Source organism: Camelus bactrianus, chromosome 3 (assembly GCF_048773025.1).
Source record: "Camelus bactrianus isolate YW-2024 breed Bactrian camel chromosome 3, ASM4877302v1, whole genome shotgun sequence".
Lineage (NCBI taxonomy): Eukaryota > Metazoa > Chordata > Mammalia > Artiodactyla > Camelidae > Camelus > Camelus bactrianus.
In genome coordinates, this window is record NC_133541.1 from 5,127,212 (window position 1) to 5,145,595 (window position 18,384).

The following is an 18,384-nucleotide window of genomic DNA, read 5'->3' on the forward strand; positions in this document are numbered from 1 at the left end:
TTTCTTTTTCTAAAAAGAGTGAAGTTGCAAAGAGGAGAGATCCAGATTCTAGAGTGTACCCAGAACAGAACCAGCACCACAGTCAGTGAGCTGAGCTGTCTGGGTTGGTTTAGGGCTGAAGGACACCGGGGCCCGCAGGTCAAGGCCGTGGAACCCTGTTGGCCCCAGGAGCTGAGATGCTCAGTTTCAGCCAGGACCCTCTGGGATCTTGAGGAAACAAAGGGAATGTGTGATGCCTGGCCAACAATTTTGAAAGAACTTTCTTCCATGTTCGCCTGATCCCTCAAGTTGTACTACATCAGGCTTCACCACAGGTTCTAATGTCACATAATCCACAAGACACATTGCCCAGTCCTAACCTTTCCCTTTGGGAATTCAAAGTTCCCTGCATCAAAAAAAATTTTTTTTTCTTGTTTCTTTATATGGTGTTTCACACTGCAGAGGTACTCTTTCTACTTTTAAGCAGATAAACCCCTTGTTGGAAAGTGGGGCCTGGCCCGGTCTGACCTCATGGGTCAAGGGACATGCTCTTACCCCACCCATCTAGGGAGCTAATTATATGTCAAGGCTGTCACCTGTGTCTCTGAACCATCATGGATGGGAGATTCCTACAGCCCCTCCTTGGGTTCCATTAACTTGCTAGCGCAGCTCACAGAGCTCAGAGAAACATTGCACCTAACAGATTACTGGTTTATTATAAAAAGATATAATTCAGGAACAGCCAAACAAAAGAGATGCTTAGGGCAAGGTGTGGGCAAGGGTGTGGGGTTTCCGTGCCCTCTCCCGGCACCCGCTCCCCCAGTCTCTGCCTGTTCACCAACCTGGAAGCGCTCTGAGTCCGGTCCTCGCGGGTTTTTAAGGAGGCTCCATTACACAGGCATGTCTGACCATGTCATCAGCCACTGGTGCCTGACGCAACCTCCAGCCCCCTTCCCTCCCTGGAGGTCAGGGGGTGAGAACGAAAGCCTCAACCCTCTAATCACAGGGTTGGGTCCCCTGGCACCTGGCCTCATACTTGGTGCAAAGTCACCTCATTAACATCACAAAAGACACCTTTATTGCTCTCAGCACGCAGGTAATTCCAACAGTTTGGGAGCTCGCGCCAGAAATCAGAGGAAGACCAAATATGTGGATCTAGTTGTAAATCACAAATCTTGTAGGTCGAGTGTTCTGTGGTCCTTCTACACCCAGCTCACCGCGTGCCCTCGTCTCAGCGCCCACCCTGGCCCCCAGGCTGCAGTCTGCCCTCCGTCTGGAAAGAGCGTTGAAATCGGGAACTGAGAAAACTGAAAAACATTCTGACTGTAAATGATGAAAAAAATGTTTCTTTCTTCACAATGAAGAGATTCATTTTGGCAGTATTCAAAAGGGGGGAAAGTTCCTAAAAGTGAATCCTTTTAGACCAGCCATTCTTTCATTCCATCTGTTGAACTTATAAACAGAGAGCCCGTGGGTGTCCTCATGTGACTGGAGTTAGACTCGGGAAGTCTGATTCCCTTGCGGGCTATGTCTGACACAATTAGTGGTAATTAGAGATCCTTGTTTCCCGAGCACGCGATGCCCTGTACTCCGGACGCAGGGTCCTCTGCCTCCTGCAGAGCCCTCGCCAGCCTGAGGTCTCCCTGGGGCAGCTTGCTGCAGGGCGCGCTGGGCTGGGCGCTAGTCAGGACCCGTGTGTACCTGAGTGCGTGCGAGGGGGGCTCTAGGGCCATCCCCAAAGCCCTTCTGTAAATAATTCTTCCACTTTTGAAGAGTGTTTTCAAATAAATGAATAAGAGAGAGAGAGAGAGAATGAGGGCGCGCAGGAGCCAGCCCCTGCACAGCCAGAGGGCTCTGCCGTCCCTGCCCAGGACGTCTGGCGCCGCAGGACCGCCACAGGCAAGAGCCACCTACAGGCCCAGGGCAAGCTGGGCAAAGAGGCCAGAGACCACTGCCACCAATTCCCTCTCCATCCTGCTCTCCCAAATACACAAAACAGGCAAAGCTGGGTTAAACTGAACCATGAGGGACACCAGAATCATGAAGCACGAACCCAGACTCCCGGGACCTACTGGAGGTTAGAGGTCAAGAAGGCCAGGAACAGTCGGTGGAGCAGAGAGGTCACAGGCACAGCACGTGCTTGGGAACAAGCGCTGGCACACGGTGCACTCGCGCTCCAGCGCAGACGCATGCGGGGGTTGGGGCGGCACACACAGGCCGGCACTGACGCGCGTACGCGTGTACATGCGTGCTCATATTCAAACGTACACACGTACGTCCTTCAGTAGGCGTAGAACACGCTCTGGCTTCATAGCCAGGCTGGTGACTGAGTGTCTGCTGCTCCCTCGGCCTCCTTGCAAGACCCGCCCGGTGGCGGCACTGTCCTGGGCCAGGACCAAACCGCGACCCCAAAGCCTCCCATCGACCGATCGACCCGCTGTACCCAGGCAGCCAGCAGCCCCTGCACAGGCACTCCTAGCAAGGCCGGTCAAGGGCGACCGAGAAGCGGCAAGGGAGCCCAGGGCAGACTGCGTGGAAGACGGTGTTCCTCGACCCCCTTGTCTTCCATCACTTCACAAGCCCCGAGTAACACACAACCGTGTATACCCAGATCCACGCGTCCCCAAGAAGATCCTAGCGCCTCTATTTCTCAGCCGATCTCCCTCGGGGCAGGAGGACCGACCCAGCTGAGCCCAGGCGCCCTCCCACCGCATTCCGGCGGGCGGCAGGTGTCTGGCCTTTGGATGCGCAGCTCCAGCCCAAGGGAGTGGGGCTCGGGTAGAGCCGGGGGCGGTGCGGCCAGGTGCCAGCCAGTCCAGCAGCGGACTGCAGGTCCAGAGGGTCCCGGGTGGGCGCTCGGCCCAACCTTCTCGCCCCTCTCCCGCCCCCGGCCATCCTCTCCAGCCGCGTGCCCTCGGGACCGCCGGCAAGGCATCGACTGCTGCGAGCGCGCGGTCCTCCTCCCCTCGCGCCCCACCCCGGCGCCCTCTCTCTTGCCTCTTTCCTCCCCCGTCGCTTCTCCCCTCCCGTCCTCGCCCTCCCACCTCCTGCCCTCTTCTGCCCTGCCCTCCCCCTCCCCGGCTCTCCCACGGTGCGGGCGGGTTCTCCGCCGCCGCCCCCGCCGCCGCGGCCACCACTCCGCCCCCCGCGCGGCGCGGAGCCGCAGTAATAAGCCCGGCGCGGGCGGCGCAGCCACTGCGGGGCATCGTCCTGCGCGCGGGCCGGGTCGGTCCTCGGTGGCCACTTGCACGCCGCCGGGCTGGGGAGCATCCCGCGGCCCCGGGCCCCTCCGAGCGCCCCTGGATGAAGCCGTGCGTTATCCCCGCGGGGGCGCAGCGCCGGCGGCGGGCGCGGGGCGCGAAGGGCAGCCCCGCCATGCGGGTCCCCGGCTGCGCGGCGCTCTGGTTGCTGCTGCTGGCTCAGGTGGGTGTGCAGGTGAGTCCGCGACTCCGGGGCAGGGTCCCCAAGGCGCCCCTGGCTCAGACCCCGTCTCACCGAGGTGTCGCCGCTGTTTTCCAGCAGGCACCTGTGTGCGCCGTGGGACCCGCAGCGACCTCGCCCGGGAACCCGAGCGTCCGGCGTCCTCCTGGTCCCGCGGAGCGGCTGGGCTGGGTGGAAAAGGGCGGTAAGTCTGCGACGGGGGGTGGAATCCTTGCAGTAGAAGCTCGTGAACCCCCTTAGCGCTGGTTTACAGGGTGCTGCAAATGTTGACAACTCTAGGAACTTTCTGTAAGATGCTGCAGTGCATCCAACCTGTGAGTCAACTCTCACCAATAGTTATAGTTTCCCTGTAAAACAGAAGCAGGTTTACCAGCGTTATTACCATAAACATTAGGGAAGAAAGTAAGGAAATGCACCTATTTAAAAAAATTAAAGATGGAAGGGATAGTCTTGGAGTTGTATTAGTGTATACCTCAAAGCAATTATAAGCAGCTTATTTCGCCCTTCTCATCCCCTCAGCTCCCTGCCCCTCCTGTTTCCCCATGACCTTTTAACTTGAACATCCTTCACTGTCACAGCAGGGAGCATCAGCCAGACACTGTTGCCCAGCACTTCTTAGTATCCAAACGGATGCTCTTCGGAGTTGGGCATAATTGAAACATAGTAGTTCACGGAATGGGTAATTAGCGTTTTGTGACGTCAGAAGCAATGTCCAAGGTTGTGCCACGATTTGGCATAAAGGCAAGTCTGACCCTTCTGCAATGTGTGGTTTTACATTCGCCGTTCACAGGGAACATTTATCATTCCATGTCTCACTGGAAGTACTTCTCCATCCTGAGCTACTTTAGGGTAAACGAGAAAGCAGGCGTGCAACGTCAGTTGCTAGCTGATTTTTATCTGAACCCAGTCCATTGGCAGTTGTTAACTATGAGTACTTTGCATCATTTCCAACTATTAATTACCATCTCAAATGTTAGTAGTGACTTACAGAAGAAGAATTAGGTTTGATTATCCCAACATAGTTGCAGAAAACTGGAAAATTTGAGTCAATAATTCAGAATTCCTGCGTCTTGATAACGTTCCACAAAGACAGTAATTAAATATTTGCATTAATCATTGAGATTCTCTCTTCCTGAATGCTGTATGAATAGCCTATAAATAAAGTGATAAATCAGATGAATGCTGGAACGTGGGACCTTTTTGGGGGCCACCAGAGGGCGCTAGATGTAAATGAGAGAAAATGTTTAAAAATTGCTTGTCACCATGTTTTTGCAAGAGAAAGCTAATCTGTTTAAAGCTCACCTTCTTGGGCTTGCCGTTGTCTTCTTTAATGATTCATGCTACTATATAATCATTCATATTGTAGTCAGTTGTCCTTCCCCACTTAAAAAAAAAAGATTTTTGTGAAAATTCTAGTTTTCTAAAATCATGAATATTCCTGAAGGTCTCAGGAGGTTTTTCAGAGTGCAATCTAGCATTTACGAAGTTTTCTGTTAGGTGAGAGCATTAGAGAACCACTTCCAGGAGGAGAAGCCAAGACTTCCTTCCTGCCCCAGTGTGCCCTCCTTCCGCAAGCTGGACCCCTGGCTGCCTGGCACGTGCATCTAATCCCCTGGCATCTCAGCTGGTGTCCTGAGCCCGGCGTTCCCATGACAACCATTTACCTCCCTTGCTCAGAACCTCAAGGGGAAGGTGTGAGTCTTCATCAGTGATGTCCTGAGGTTCTAGCTTAGGGGACACACACCCCCGCCCCTCCCCCCCACCATGCAAGTGTTTCCTGTCTTCAGTTACAGAAGGCTCAGTGGAGAGGGCGGGGCTCAGTGGGAAGCGTTCGCACCCCGGAGAACAGAGTCTTGCTGCGCAGCGCGTCACCTCTTTTGACCTAGGGCAGCAGAGCTGGAGGAGGCTTTGTGCGACGCTGCTGTTAGCTTCCTGCCGGATGTCTAGGTATCCATTCAAAACCCCACATCGGCACTGAAGTATCTCTTTTGGCCATAAGGTTTGTTTACCACATATTTCAACCTGTCTTTCCCATGGCGCTGGGTGTCTGCAGTAATTTCGCACTAAGAGAGAGAACCCCATGTATTCTGTGAGACAACAGGAGGAAACTGAGATCAGTTCTGTTTTTAGACATGAAGTGCACCCACTTCATTCTGGCTGATCCACATCGCTTTGCCTTAATAGGAGACTTGAATGCTTGTCCCGCAGATTTACCTTGGGTCTTGTTAAGAGCAGAGACATAGCGCAAGTTTGTTAACTTCCAGGTCATGGGTCAGAAGTTCTTGAGGACTATGCGTCCTTGGACGTGAGCGACGTGTGTTTGTGTGTGTGCACTGAAGTTTATATTGATTCCTACTCACACACCCACACAACACGAGACCAGCTGGCCTGGCGGTGAGCTTGTTAATGGTTAGCAACAGGCTCTCGGGGCTCTGGTTTGTAACCTTTGCTGGTTCCCAAGGGCTAAATACGCCCACTGTGGCTGATTCCGAGCTATGGAGGCACTGCCCTTGAACACAGAGTTAGGACGCCACGTGCAAAATCGGTTCTCTGCAGCTAGCACAAGCCAGGCTGAGCATACTCACTGGAGGTCCACGCCTCCTGCACTGAGTTTGGGACTGGGGTGTCTCTGGACTTGCTGTTGTGGTCAAGAAACCTCTTAAAATCCAGCAGTCCAGGGTGCTGACTGGTACAGCCATGTGTGAGTCTTTTCAGCTTATGGAAAGCCTCTGTAGAACTGGGGTCTCACTGAAGGATTGTCAAGGGTCAGGAATCTCAGTAATGCTTTTCTCTTGAAATCACCAAACAGTAGTTCGGGGTATTATCATCTTAAAACCTAAGCTCGGGAGTCAGTTTAAAACTGTGAGTTCACTGTGATGATATATTAACTTCTCTGGGAACAGCAGGAAGTGTGTATGGTGAGAAGCTATGCTTGCTTTGTTCATTCACTGAATTCTTTGGCTCTGACCTCTTTCACATTCATCTGCACGTAACCAAGAGAGCCTGTTTGACACCAAGGACCGTGCTCTGGTGGAATCAGGGTTTCCTGGCACTGCTGATGCTTTGTTGTGGGAGTCTGCCCTGTGCGTGAAAGGATGTGTAGCCACATTCCTGGATTCACCCAACAGATTCCAAAAGCACCACGCTCCCCTCCTGCTTTGTGACAATCACAGTGTCTCCAGACATAGCCAAGTGTCTCTTGGGGGTTGGGGGCAGGGTAGCACCCTTGTTGGGAACCACCGGACTAAACGTTCACCTGTATTCACCCTCAATCTCAGGAAGGAATGTGACTGATGTCAAGGGGTGGCTTTGTGGTGGTTCGAGCTGGTGTGCTGGGCAGGGTCAGGCCAGGTCCCCAGGGCTGACTGTTACCTTATAGGAACTCTGTGAGCTGGTTCCTTGGAAACTAAACTATGTAAACTCACAGTGAAATAAATATATTGAACATGAAATGAATGTAAACATTTTCCTTATTCATTGCATAGTGTTTCCTACCTTGTCATAAATAAATTTCTTATATATAATTGGACAAAAAAACCCCAAAATTAAAACACTGAGAACTCATCACCTTACAGCTCTGTGAGTTCTTGGTTTTCTGCCTTCTTGAGGTTCCTTGCCTGCACTGTGTCTGCATGGTGGAAATTCTTTATAAGGACGTGCTGTCATACAAGCCTTGAAACTCCGTCTTCAGTGATGTCCCGTTGGCAATCCACAGCAGCTACGGGGGGAGTTTGTATCCCAGGGAAATTGGCAGATGCTTTAAACTAGGCTATTCCTCCCCCACCCTGCCACCCCCACAACTGGTCATCAAACATGTGTTGGCACAACACTGGGTTTCTCTAAAAGAGGTTTAAAAGTTGCTATTTTGAAAAAAAAAAAATAGAAATACGCCCCCCCACTATAAAGGATGAAGATTGTATGTCCTCCAAAATAAAGGTCATAAGAATATAGCTTTAAGTCACCTGGGAACAATTCAATTTTTTAATCGTAATAATCTTTTTCTGTGCAGTGAATTGGCTCATTAGCCAATGTTTGGAACAGTCCACATGCTTTGTCTTGATTCCGTGGACTCTTTTGGGATGGAAACAGGCTAGTGGGGAAGTGCAGACACTCCCCAGAGCCCGCGCGGCAGGGCAAAATGTGTTAACGTGACTGCAGCACGCCAGCTGTTCCCGTCAGTCCAGAGAGCCAGGGGTGAGGAAGGCGGTGGGAAAGTGCACACTGGATAGGCAAGCGCTTTTCCCTTTTTTTAGGAGTGGTCCAGACAGACTGTGATCACATACTTACACTGGCCCTTTAATTCCTAATTTGTACCCCCCTATTTTTTTTTATTATTGCATGCAATTTAACCAGATTTGTTTTACTTTTTTCGTTTTCCGAAGTGACATATGGAACAACCCTGATGCACTTTGTCGTATCAGACACAGTGTCCCACTTTGACACGTACTTCAAAGACTGGTTGTTGCGTCTGCCAGCCAGAACCTCCTGCCTGTCTAGTCTGCATGGGGTCCAGCTCACCTGCTACCTGTGTGAGGCGCCAGGCCCCTGGGCCCAGGAGTGATCCCGGGGGGGTCAGAGATCAAAGCTCTTGACCTAAGAAGCAGGTTGAACAGGCCACCACTGAGGCCTTGGTTATTCTGCCACCTCATGGGGTTGGGTGCCGGGCCCCTGACTCTCACCTCGCCATGGGCTTCCGCACAGGGGGCTCTGGGCAGTGCCTCACATCCATGGCCCCCCTGCCTCTCCCAAACCCAGACACACGCCTGCTATGGCCATCCACAGGTTGCCACCTGCTCTGTTCCAGCGTAACCCCTCAGTCACCTGCCAGGACTGCACGGGGATACGCAGGCAAGTATATATATCAAGAGTTTGGGTTGCAAAGAAAAATGTCTTATTCCAGAAAAAATAATTACCCGAGTCCTGTGACTCATGATCAAATGTCATTCTGTAGGATCTTGTTTTGTTTTGTCTCATGACTCCAAGAAGCAGGACCAACTCATGCTGAAGGCCCAGTTATTAAGTGTCTAACAGAGCAGTCTCTTGAGAGCATAAATTGATAATAAAGGAAGAATATATATGCTTTCTTAGGATATTAGAACCAGGATGAGAGTATTTGAATTGGGTCTTGTTGTCCATATAACAAGAAGCTGTGTTTTGTCTTTGAAGACTGTCCACCTCAGTGTAGGGCTAGCCTTCTGATGCTGGGGCCCGGCGTGCGTTTCAAAGGCATCTCAGCGGGAGCTTGGAGGAGACCCGACGTCTTGCTTGCCTGTTACTTTCTGGCATTTAGACACAGTGCAACCCAGGAAGCAGGCCCCTGTCCAGACATGCGCAGGCCCGTCGCTAGGGTGCAGATGGAGACACATACCAGATATTGTTTACATATATGAAAGGCGCAAACCAAGCTAACAGATTGTCAACTAAAATATTCCAGAGCCTCAGCTTTGACAAGTCTACCTGCACATGGCCTCAGAGTCCAGTCCCAGTTTAGAACATGGCGGTGTGGGACGCTCTGATCCCGGCGTGAAGTCCTCCCCTACGTCTCTGGTCCACATTTGGTCCCACCCACCCAGGAAACACCTCTCCCTGACCTCTGAGTGGGGGAGATGATGTATTGATGGTGGCAGTGAAAGGAAAATTCCTGGCCGTAGCAATGAAAGCTAAATGACTCTAGAAAGGAGGAAGCCTCTTTGGAGAAGACAGCGGCGCTGCTCTGAGAAAGGCAGAGGGGACCCCTGCCCAGATGCCACAGACGTTCCCCCCATACTTTGAGCAGAGAGGAGAGTGACTCACAGGCACACAGCACAGAGCCCGGCCTGTGTGTGTGTGCAGCCCGGCAGAACGTATGGGTGCTCTGCCAGCTCCTTGGGGTTTCCCTTCCTTTGACGTTTTACAAATAAACCATTTATCTGAGCACATTTTAGCCCAGTATAATTTACATTAGAGCGGGGAGAAGAGTGGTGTATGTCTTTGGATGGCCCTGAAGTGTGAAATACGGTCAAGTGCCCAGAACGCAGGCCACTCGGAGGGCCAGCGGTGGTTTCCACCGGGAGCAAATCCACATCCAAGCATCTCCCAACATGAACATTTCTTTGGGTTGAGTTCCGTGGAAGTTTGTCACTTACGTGTGTTCCAAAACTATTGAAACTATGAGACTGTGAAACTATGAACCATGAGTATCAGGGCTAAGGGATAGTTCCTCTTGATAAATAAACAATTAACAAATTTTTAAAAAGACTAGACTATGTGCATTCTGCCTTTTCTCCTGTAGTTCTGTGATTCATAATTAGGTATTTTGAAATTAAGCACCAAAGAATGGCCATCATATTTGTCTTTTTAACTGTTTTCTGCAAAAATCATCAGTATTTTTAAGATATAATTTCTTAGCAGTGGAATGAAGGTATTGATAAAAGGCAATAGGATGAAAGGAATGTTTAGAACTATAAAAATGAGTCCTTATTATAATTACTCTAAAGTAATTACTCTGTAATCCGAAAAGTCCACCCTTAGCTTCAGTTGGCCTGCAATCTGTTTTTCCTTAGATGTGTCGGAGCACTTGCTGGATCGGTGGTAACACATTGTAGGGATGAGCGTGACCTCCTGAAAGGCCCTGCGGAGATCGTCCCTTCCAGCTCTGATTTTACGCATTCCACAGTTTCCTTTTCTGCAGGATGAAAATACCATCAGGCCATAAATTGTATTTGAAAACTTCCTGACCCTTTCCAGAATTCTGAAATCACTCAGCGCATCCCCTCTCTCGCTTTCAGAGTATGACCTGGTGTCTCCCTACGAGGTTGACCCCGATGGCAACTACGTGTCCCACGAGATCACGCACCCGCAGAGGAGGAAACGGGCGCTGGCGCAGCGCGGGGTGGACGCTCTGCACCTTCGGCTGAAAGGCTTCCGGCGCGACTTCCACATGGATCTGACGACTTCCGGCAAGCTGGTGGCCCCGGGATTCCTCGTGCAGACCCTGGGAAAGGGGGGCACCAAGTCGGTGCGGACTTTCCCGCCCGAGGACTTCTGCTTCTACCAGGGTTCCCTGCGATCCCACGAAAGCTCCGCGGTGGCTCTTTCAACCTGCAAAGGCTTGGTGAGTACAGCTCTCGCCGCCTGTTGTGAGACAGTGGGGACAGTGACGTGCGAGAAGGGACAAGTGGCAAGGTTTCTGTTGTGTGTTAGCTCATTCTTCCATTGTTCACAGATTCTTTTGATCTGTCAAAGTGGGAGGAGAATTGTCAAGTAATAGTTTCTAAAATCCGTTGGGCTGCTTCCTTTCCCTGTTTGGAAACACCGCGCACCCCCTGCCTTTTGAGGTTATTCTGGAAGAACCGTGGGAGGGCGCTGCAGCTGGAAGACTGCGCAGGACTCCCGGCCAAGTCTGAAGGCTCCGGCTTCTCGGGATGGGTTTGCTCTGACGGGCTCTGACTCGCTGGTCACTCTTGCTGGCCGCTTAATCCCGCTAGGGCAGCCCCTTCAATCTGAATAGAACGGTGGTGTTCAGCGACTGGCCGTGTAGACTGTTTGGTCCAATGCTTGAAAGCCCTTTGTGTCTGCCAGTCTGATGGTGATAAGGTGTTTGCAAAGGAGAACGTTCATTCCGAACACAGTGTTGGATCCAGGGCAGGGCGGTGCTAGGCTGATGATTCCACTGGTGCTTCCCTCGTTTTCTCAGTATCTGCGTTAGACAGTAAACATCCTCATGCTTCAGGCGGTCCCCTTCGCTGGGACCCTAGGGCGAGGAGCGTCGGGCCAAGCGGAGAAGGTACAGTCCCTCAGGCTGACTCACGCTGAAATATGAATGGCTTATCTTTTACTTTTCTTAAACTATTTCCATAATTTTAGGGGGGAAAAGTTTAGTAGGTGCTTAGGTTCTCGGACACATACTAATCAGTCAGACACAGATAAGGGAGACATGACAGAAGTCGCCAAGTGAAAACATGTGGTTAAAACATTAAGGTCTGAGCATGTTAAGTTTGACAGACAGATTTTTTTGAACATTTGTTACATCTCCAGAAAATACTCTAAGTCTCTCTTAAATTCCTTTTTCCTCTTTGGAAAGGGGGAGTTCAGACTCTGCGTCTTATGAAGATTTTGCGTGTGCGTATGTGAATGTTGGATGCCAAAGGGGCATTCATAACCAATTCCTTAAAATACTGCATGTGTGCAAATGCTGTATCTTTTTTTTTTTAAATATTAGCATTCTGCTTTTTAGGGGAATTTGGTATGGGCTGGGCTCATGTCTACTTTGAATTGTAAAAGGCTTTTGGTTTGAGAATGGCTACGACGGGGAATTGACGAGGATAGGGTGATGGCTACTTGGCACACTTGTTAACCATGGAGACAGCGTGGCTGACGTCTGCCACCCTCTCCCAAGAAAAGTAGATCTGCCTTAAGGGAAGAGCTAGACCTCTTCATGTAAGGCACTAAAGGCCTCAATCTCTTCCTTGGCTTTCTTCAACAAAGGCTCAGACCAATAATGGAAGCCACCTGTGAGGTAGGGCGGTGTGCCCCGCCTTTCAGAGCACCCTTGGATTCGTTTGTGGAGGTTGAGTGAGGTGCTTCCCATGAACCCATCTGGGGTGCAGGATCATTGACACCCCCGATCTCTGTGAGCCAAGGTCCTCCCACGCCTGGAGTCTGTTCTGTGAATAGAGCTGGCCGGCCGCAGCTTGAGATTTCTGGCTGTCTTTGAACTCAATGGGAGTTAACAGCGAAAGCTGTAAATGACAACTACATAAAAGATAAAGAAGTGAAAAGAACAGGAAAAAAGACTCCCCTGGATAATCGACACTGGAATTCAGTATTTTGGTCCCTGGATGTTTTCACCATTCATCTTCCAAGCACATTAATTCCAACTTCGCTGGGATTTTGTCTGCGGAGGGTCACTGCAAAGCCGACCTCAACTAGAATTATGAGTGTGAGATTCAGGGGCATTTTCCATAGGATAGGACAAATCAAAGGCATTTTAAAGACAAAAAAGGGAGGATTGAGGAGTCCTCTGTCTTTAGCCAGATAATAAAATTATTGAATGGAAATGCCCCTCAAGTAGCTGCCAAGTCTTGTTATTTCTTTCGTGATTGATGGTTACCCCAGACGTTCTCCTTCAAACCTATTAACACATGAAGAAAAATAGCATATCTTTTACATTAGATGATGGCTCCTTTTTGTTACTATTGTTACTCTTTGTTCTTCTGGGTTCTAATGGAAGTTCTAGATAGTTCTCGGTCAGGCTTTTCTCAGCTGGGCTTCTAGGTGACTCAGCTCTCTGAGTCAGGGGTCTCCTTGCTTTGCTCTGTCGTCACTCACACGCCTTTGCAGACCTAGTGGAGGCCACTTTGAAAACAAGCTCCCTGGTAGTGGAAAATGATCTAAATTCTATTCTTCCTATTTAATCAACAGCATAAGCGTACGACTTTTCATTTAAAATGTATTACTGTTTAATTAAGAGTTTAATAGATCGTATTATTCAATTAGAGAAAATGATTTACAAATGTGAGACAAGGCATTTCCCAACTAATACATAGCTCTTCCTCCTGGTTCTCAAATTTTGAATTTGGGAAAATGCTGCTCTAGTCCTCGGATAATTGATTTGAGGAACACTGTGAGAGTTCATAGCTAGTGGTGTGGTTTCATTTTAGTAAATAAATATTGTTAAAGAAGAAAGACAAACCTAAAATTAATGTTTTACTTTGAATCTCATGTAAGTGGTGGCCGTGCTTCAGAACTGTGCCTCGCTGGGGCCTGCCGGAGCCAGGCCCGAGGGGCGCACTATCTGACGGGAGAAGCAGGGACAGAAAGCTTTACTGCACAGTGATGAGCTAAGGACCTGTATGGGTGCCGGGAGAACAAAGATGCAGACACCTCGCCCCACCCCGTGTTGCTGAGAGACAGCGGCGTCAGGGTGGGTTTCCAGAGGAATGATTGTCCAAGCTGAATCCTTACTGTAGAATTGGGATGTGATGCCCATGAATGGCCAGGGAAGACTACTGATGTCCATCAAGGTCACGGAATCCCTGATAACAGCATCTATGAATGTTTAGAGGTCAAACATGTTTGTATATGAAACCCAAGTATAGTAAACAAAATAAGATCAGTCACCCTGAAAATGACTTTGAAAGTCATTCTGGTATTGCCACCAAGTATCTTGACTCAAGATATTTCTCATTTTGCTGCATAAGGTTACTTTAATAAAAAGTGTCTATTTTACTTATGTCTCTTTCAAGCTGACATCATGAATCTGTTCTGATTACCAATCACAAGCACATAAATGCCTACACACAGTAGGTGCTTTTCAACACTTGTTAAATAATGAATAAAACTACTGGGCTAATTACAGTGTAGGAAACAGTGATGACAATGACAGTAGCAGAAGAAACAGTAATAACTCACTGGAGGTTATTTGCCAAACACTTGCCTAAGGATTTCCCATTTTATCCCATTTGTCATCTCACTTAGCTTAATGACAACTTTAAGAGACAGAGACTATTTTAAAAAAAAAAAAAGCTTTATTGAGATATAATTTACATATCAGAATTTCACCCCTTGAAAATGTAGAATTCAATGTTCTTTAGTATATTTCCCAACTTGTGCAGATGTCACCACAATCTAATTTGAGACATTTACATCACCCCAAAAAGAAGCCCCATACAGTCAGCCCCCATTTCCCTCAAACCCTCATCAGCCCATGGCACCCATTAATCTGCTGTGGCTATAGGTTTGCCGGATCCGGCCACTTCTTAGAAATGGAGGCGTGAAATACGTGGTCTTTGACGACTAGCTCCTTTCACTTAGGACCCCGTGTTCAAGGGTCACCCATTTCATAACATGTATAAAGACTTAACCGTTTTCATTGGTGAATAATGATCTTTGTATACACGTGCCCCTTTTTATTTTAATGTCTATCAGTTGATGGACAGTATCATATGTATTTTCTTTGTTTACGTGAATAATGTTGCTAGGAACATTTGTGTATGAGAGTTTGTGTGGACATATGTTTTCATATGTATCTAGAAGCGTAATTTCTGGATCTTACAGAAACTCTACACTTGATCTTCTGAGGGAGATTCCAAACTGTGTTTCACAGTAGCTGCACCATTTTGCATCTGCCCAGCAATGCATAGGGGTTCCAGTTGCTCCACAGTCTGGACAACACCTGCTCTTACCATCCTTTCTTCTCACAGACATCCTAGTGGAGATAAAGTGATGTCTCATGGTGGGTTTGATTTGTTGGGTAGAGATTATTGATCAACAGGCTTTTTTTTCTGTTGCTTTGTTGTGTTTGTCTTTCAGCACTTTGAATATGTCGGCCTGTTCCCTCCTGGCTTCCACTCTTTCTGACAAGAAGTCAGCTGTTTATCTCATTGTAGTTCTGTTACACGTAAAGAATTGTTTTTCCTTTTGCTGCTTACAATTTTCCTTTGTCTTTCAACACCACTACTATGATGTGTACAGGTGTGGGTAGCTTTGAGCTTAGCCTTCTTGGAATTATACGAGCTTCCTGAATGCTCATATTTATGGTTTTCCCAGTATCTGACCATCATTTCTTCATATATATTTTTGGCTCCTTTTTCTCCTCTTCTTTGGTGCTCCTGTGACTCATACGTTGGTGTGCTTAACGATGGACCACAATTATCTGAGGCTCCATTTGTTTTCTTCATTCCTCTTCCTTTGCGCTCTCTGGATCTTGTAACCTTTTTTGATTGCTCTTCAAGTACACTGTCTCTGCTAGCAGTTCAGATCCACTATTAAGCTTCTGCATTTTTCATTTTGGGTGCTGTACTTCTCAACTTCAATTTGGCTCTTTTTATACTTTCTTTAGCTCTGTATTTTATAAGACGTGGCAATGACGCCTTGCTTTGATTCTTAGGTGTAATTCTTTCTGTTTTTTGAACAGATTTATAATAGTTGCTTTGAAGTCTTTGCTGAGGTGAATGTCTGGGTCCCCTAGGAGCAGTTTCCATTCCCTCTTTCTTGTCCTGTGTACAGGTCACACTTTTGTTTCTTTGCACGTCTTATAATTTTCTTTGCTGAAGACTGAGCACTAGAGTTAATACATTTTAGCAGCTCTGGATGCTGATAGCGCTCCACCACTTTCTTGCTTACTGACTGGTTCAGTGAAAAGCCTGTGCTGGTATCACACCCAGCTGTTAGCCTGCGCTAACTGCTAGCTGATCGCTCATTTTTCTTTTTCACAGTCCCCTTGGGCATAAACTGCTTCGTAGTCTGATTTGATTACAGAAGAGTTTCGCACAGTTAGGATGCTGCTCATTCTGAGAATCCGCCAACACCAGGGGGAGTCCTCTTGTCTTTTTCCCTGACTCTCTATTCTAAACTTCTAGTTGGCATTCTGTTTTGCTCACTGTTATGTGTCCCATGGACCAGCCTTCTTTTAATTGCTTGCAACCAAGCTATCCACTATTTTTGACAATGGCCTTGGACATGAACCTTCACACACTCTGTTCCAAATACAATCGGCCCTGTTAAGTGAGCTCCTTGTTCTTACAGCCTGCTTCTCCCCCTGGGCAAAATGTGTGTGCCACTAAATGGGAGCTGGGGCTGGCAGAATACTTCTCCCCGCAAAGTGACTGCCCTGCTCTGGGGGTGGAGTTCTGGGTGGGGATAGTAGCTCCTGGTCCTCTCTGTTTTTGCTTCCTGGCTTGAAGCCTCTGTCTTACAAGCCTCTACGTTACAGAGGTCGGGATGTTCAGGGATTTGTTATTCTCAGCCTTCTCAGCCTGGAGTAGAGCTTCCACCCTATAAGTAGGGGCTGCTTGGCAGAAGGGAAATCACTTCTCATGGCCACGCCCTTCTGGAATAGGGCTTCTGCAGTATAGAACTGATGGCATAGCGATGTTGGTGTCTTGCTTCTCCTGATGTGAAAATGCAGCTCTACAAGGGGAGCCTGGGGGATGGGGAGCCCTGGCCTTCTTAGAATGTGCCTGGAATAGAGCTCTGTCACACTGAGTAGGGGGCAAGTTGAGCATATGACTAGACCATGGCTCAAATGCCACCAAACTTCACCGTTCTTTGAGAGATATACTAAATTTAATTCAATACATGTTTCTCTACTTTTTAGGCCCTTAAGACAATTTCCAGAGACTTTAAATGGTGTGTGTGTGGGGGGGGGGGTGTTGTGTATGTATATACAATTTTCAGCAAATGGCTGTTTCACTCAAGAGAGGGCCTGCTACAGTCCTTACACGGCCATTCTGGAAGTTGGCCTCTGCTAGACGCTGCTGTTAACATACTTTGCAAATCGCTGCCCAAAACTATTTCATCGTCCTCATTTTACAGATGATCCCCATGGTAATTCTTGAAAGAGAGAGATTTTGACCTAAGTTGTCTGACTTCAGAACCAGCACTTTAAATCACAATGTTGTTTTGCTTCCCTTGATCATAAGATCATTGCCGCACTGCAGGGACCGACAGGATCCTTTACAGGCCTTTCCACCGCATCAGCCTCGAATGCTCCCTACAGTGTAATGATGCTCTCACTGGGTTTCCACCTCATCCACCTTCCTCGGGATCAAGCCCTCTCTGAACTTACTGATCCCACTCGTAATGTATCAGGGGCTTCCATTAAAATGCATGGATTCATTCCGTAATTATTTACTTACAGGGTTTTTTTTTTTATACCAGGCTGTAAGTTTTTGAAGAGATATTGTATTAGTCATCTTTGTAGCCCCAAGTTCCTGCTAACACCAACCAAAATTCTTTTTTTTTCTTGCAACGAATGATTGTATTTTAAGCTAACAAAAAAATAAAAGTTTAGTTTGTCTTCTCAAACTCTATTTTGAGATATGAATAAATATAAAATTCATTTTATAAGCCCTTTCATATGATTTCCTTTCATGACTAATGCCAAACATTCTATATTTTCTTTTGAAGTCCCGTTTATTTAGAAATGGTTTAATCAATAAGACTTCTGACAGAATATTAAAAAAAAAAAACCCATTGTCAATACTTCCAAGTGAGATTTCTTTAGAAACATTTTCTGCGCACACAACAGGGTTACATTTTCTTAAAGGATTTCATGCAAGTTCTATACTTGGATTAGTTCTTTACCAAAAAAAATGAGTATCAAATCTATCAATTGTCCTTGGCAAAAAGTCTGCGTGAATTTTAGCTCCTCTCATGTAATTTGTTAAGGAATTAATGCATAGGGTATAGACTACTTCTCCTAAAATCTAATTATTCTCTTGTTTTCAATAGTGCTGGCAAACTTGTAAGTATCACAGTTCCCAGTTTGGGTGGAGAACTCCCTGACTAGGTTGGAGACTTACTTGGGGCCCTGGTTTGAATTGATTGGGTTTTATTTCCAGGCACAAACTCCAGGGATTCTCTGGAAACTCTAGTCATTGAGAGTTTTTCTAAAGCACCCAATAAATCCTAGGAAACTGAAATCTTGCCAAATTTTCAACCAACTTTGAAAAATGTTCTTGAACCAGGGAAATAAGACAGGAGTAGAATGGAAGAACCAACACAAGAGATGGCTCGAAAGGCTAATATGAGTTTTAAAAGGAATGTATCACTTTCTGAGAAGGCCAGTGATGGCATAGCCAGCTGAAAATATGTCAGTCTTAGGAGGCATGCAGGAAAACTTTAGAGAAAATAAGGTTTGGGGATAAAGTATGGCCAAAGTTAGCAATTACTAGGAAATGCAAAAGGTGGGTGTGGGGAACTAATGGGAAGTATTGAATTATTACATCGATTTCTGCTGATTACTTAACAATAGATGTAGTATAAATCTTTAAGTTGACAAAATTGAATGTATCTCATTATTAGAACTAAATCAAAGTAACATTTTATAAGATGGTATTTTATACTTGACCACAGATTTTTCTATTAGCTTACCATTAGCTGTAAACAAAAGTAAGATGATTAGAGAAATTTGAGTATAACAGCTATCGTTTTGTCCCATTCCCCTGATTTTTCAAGTGATGAACCTGAGAGTCAAAGAAG

General features: G+C 47.5%; 1 protein-coding gene across 2 annotated transcripts in view; it reads left to right on the forward strand.

Annotated features, from left to right (window-relative positions):
• Nucleotides 1–696: 696 nt before the first annotated feature.
• ADAMTS16 (ADAM metallopeptidase with thrombospondin type 1 motif 16) overlaps nt 697–18,384 on the forward strand; it is a 156,933-nt gene continuing 139,245 nt past the window's right edge. Inside the window, exons 1-3 of one of the 2 annotated variants that reach the window (XM_010970363.3) lie at nt 697–3,414; nt 3,499–3,604; nt 10,188–10,513. In XM_010970363.3, the coding sequence (XP_010968665.3) occupies nt 3,283–3,414; nt 3,499–3,604; nt 10,188–10,513 (564 nt within the window). In that variant the 5' untranslated portion in view covers nt 697–3,282. The remainder of the gene's footprint in view (nt 3,415–3,498; nt 3,605–10,187; nt 10,514–18,384) is intronic. The other variant, XM_074355981.1, reaches the window with a different exon arrangement.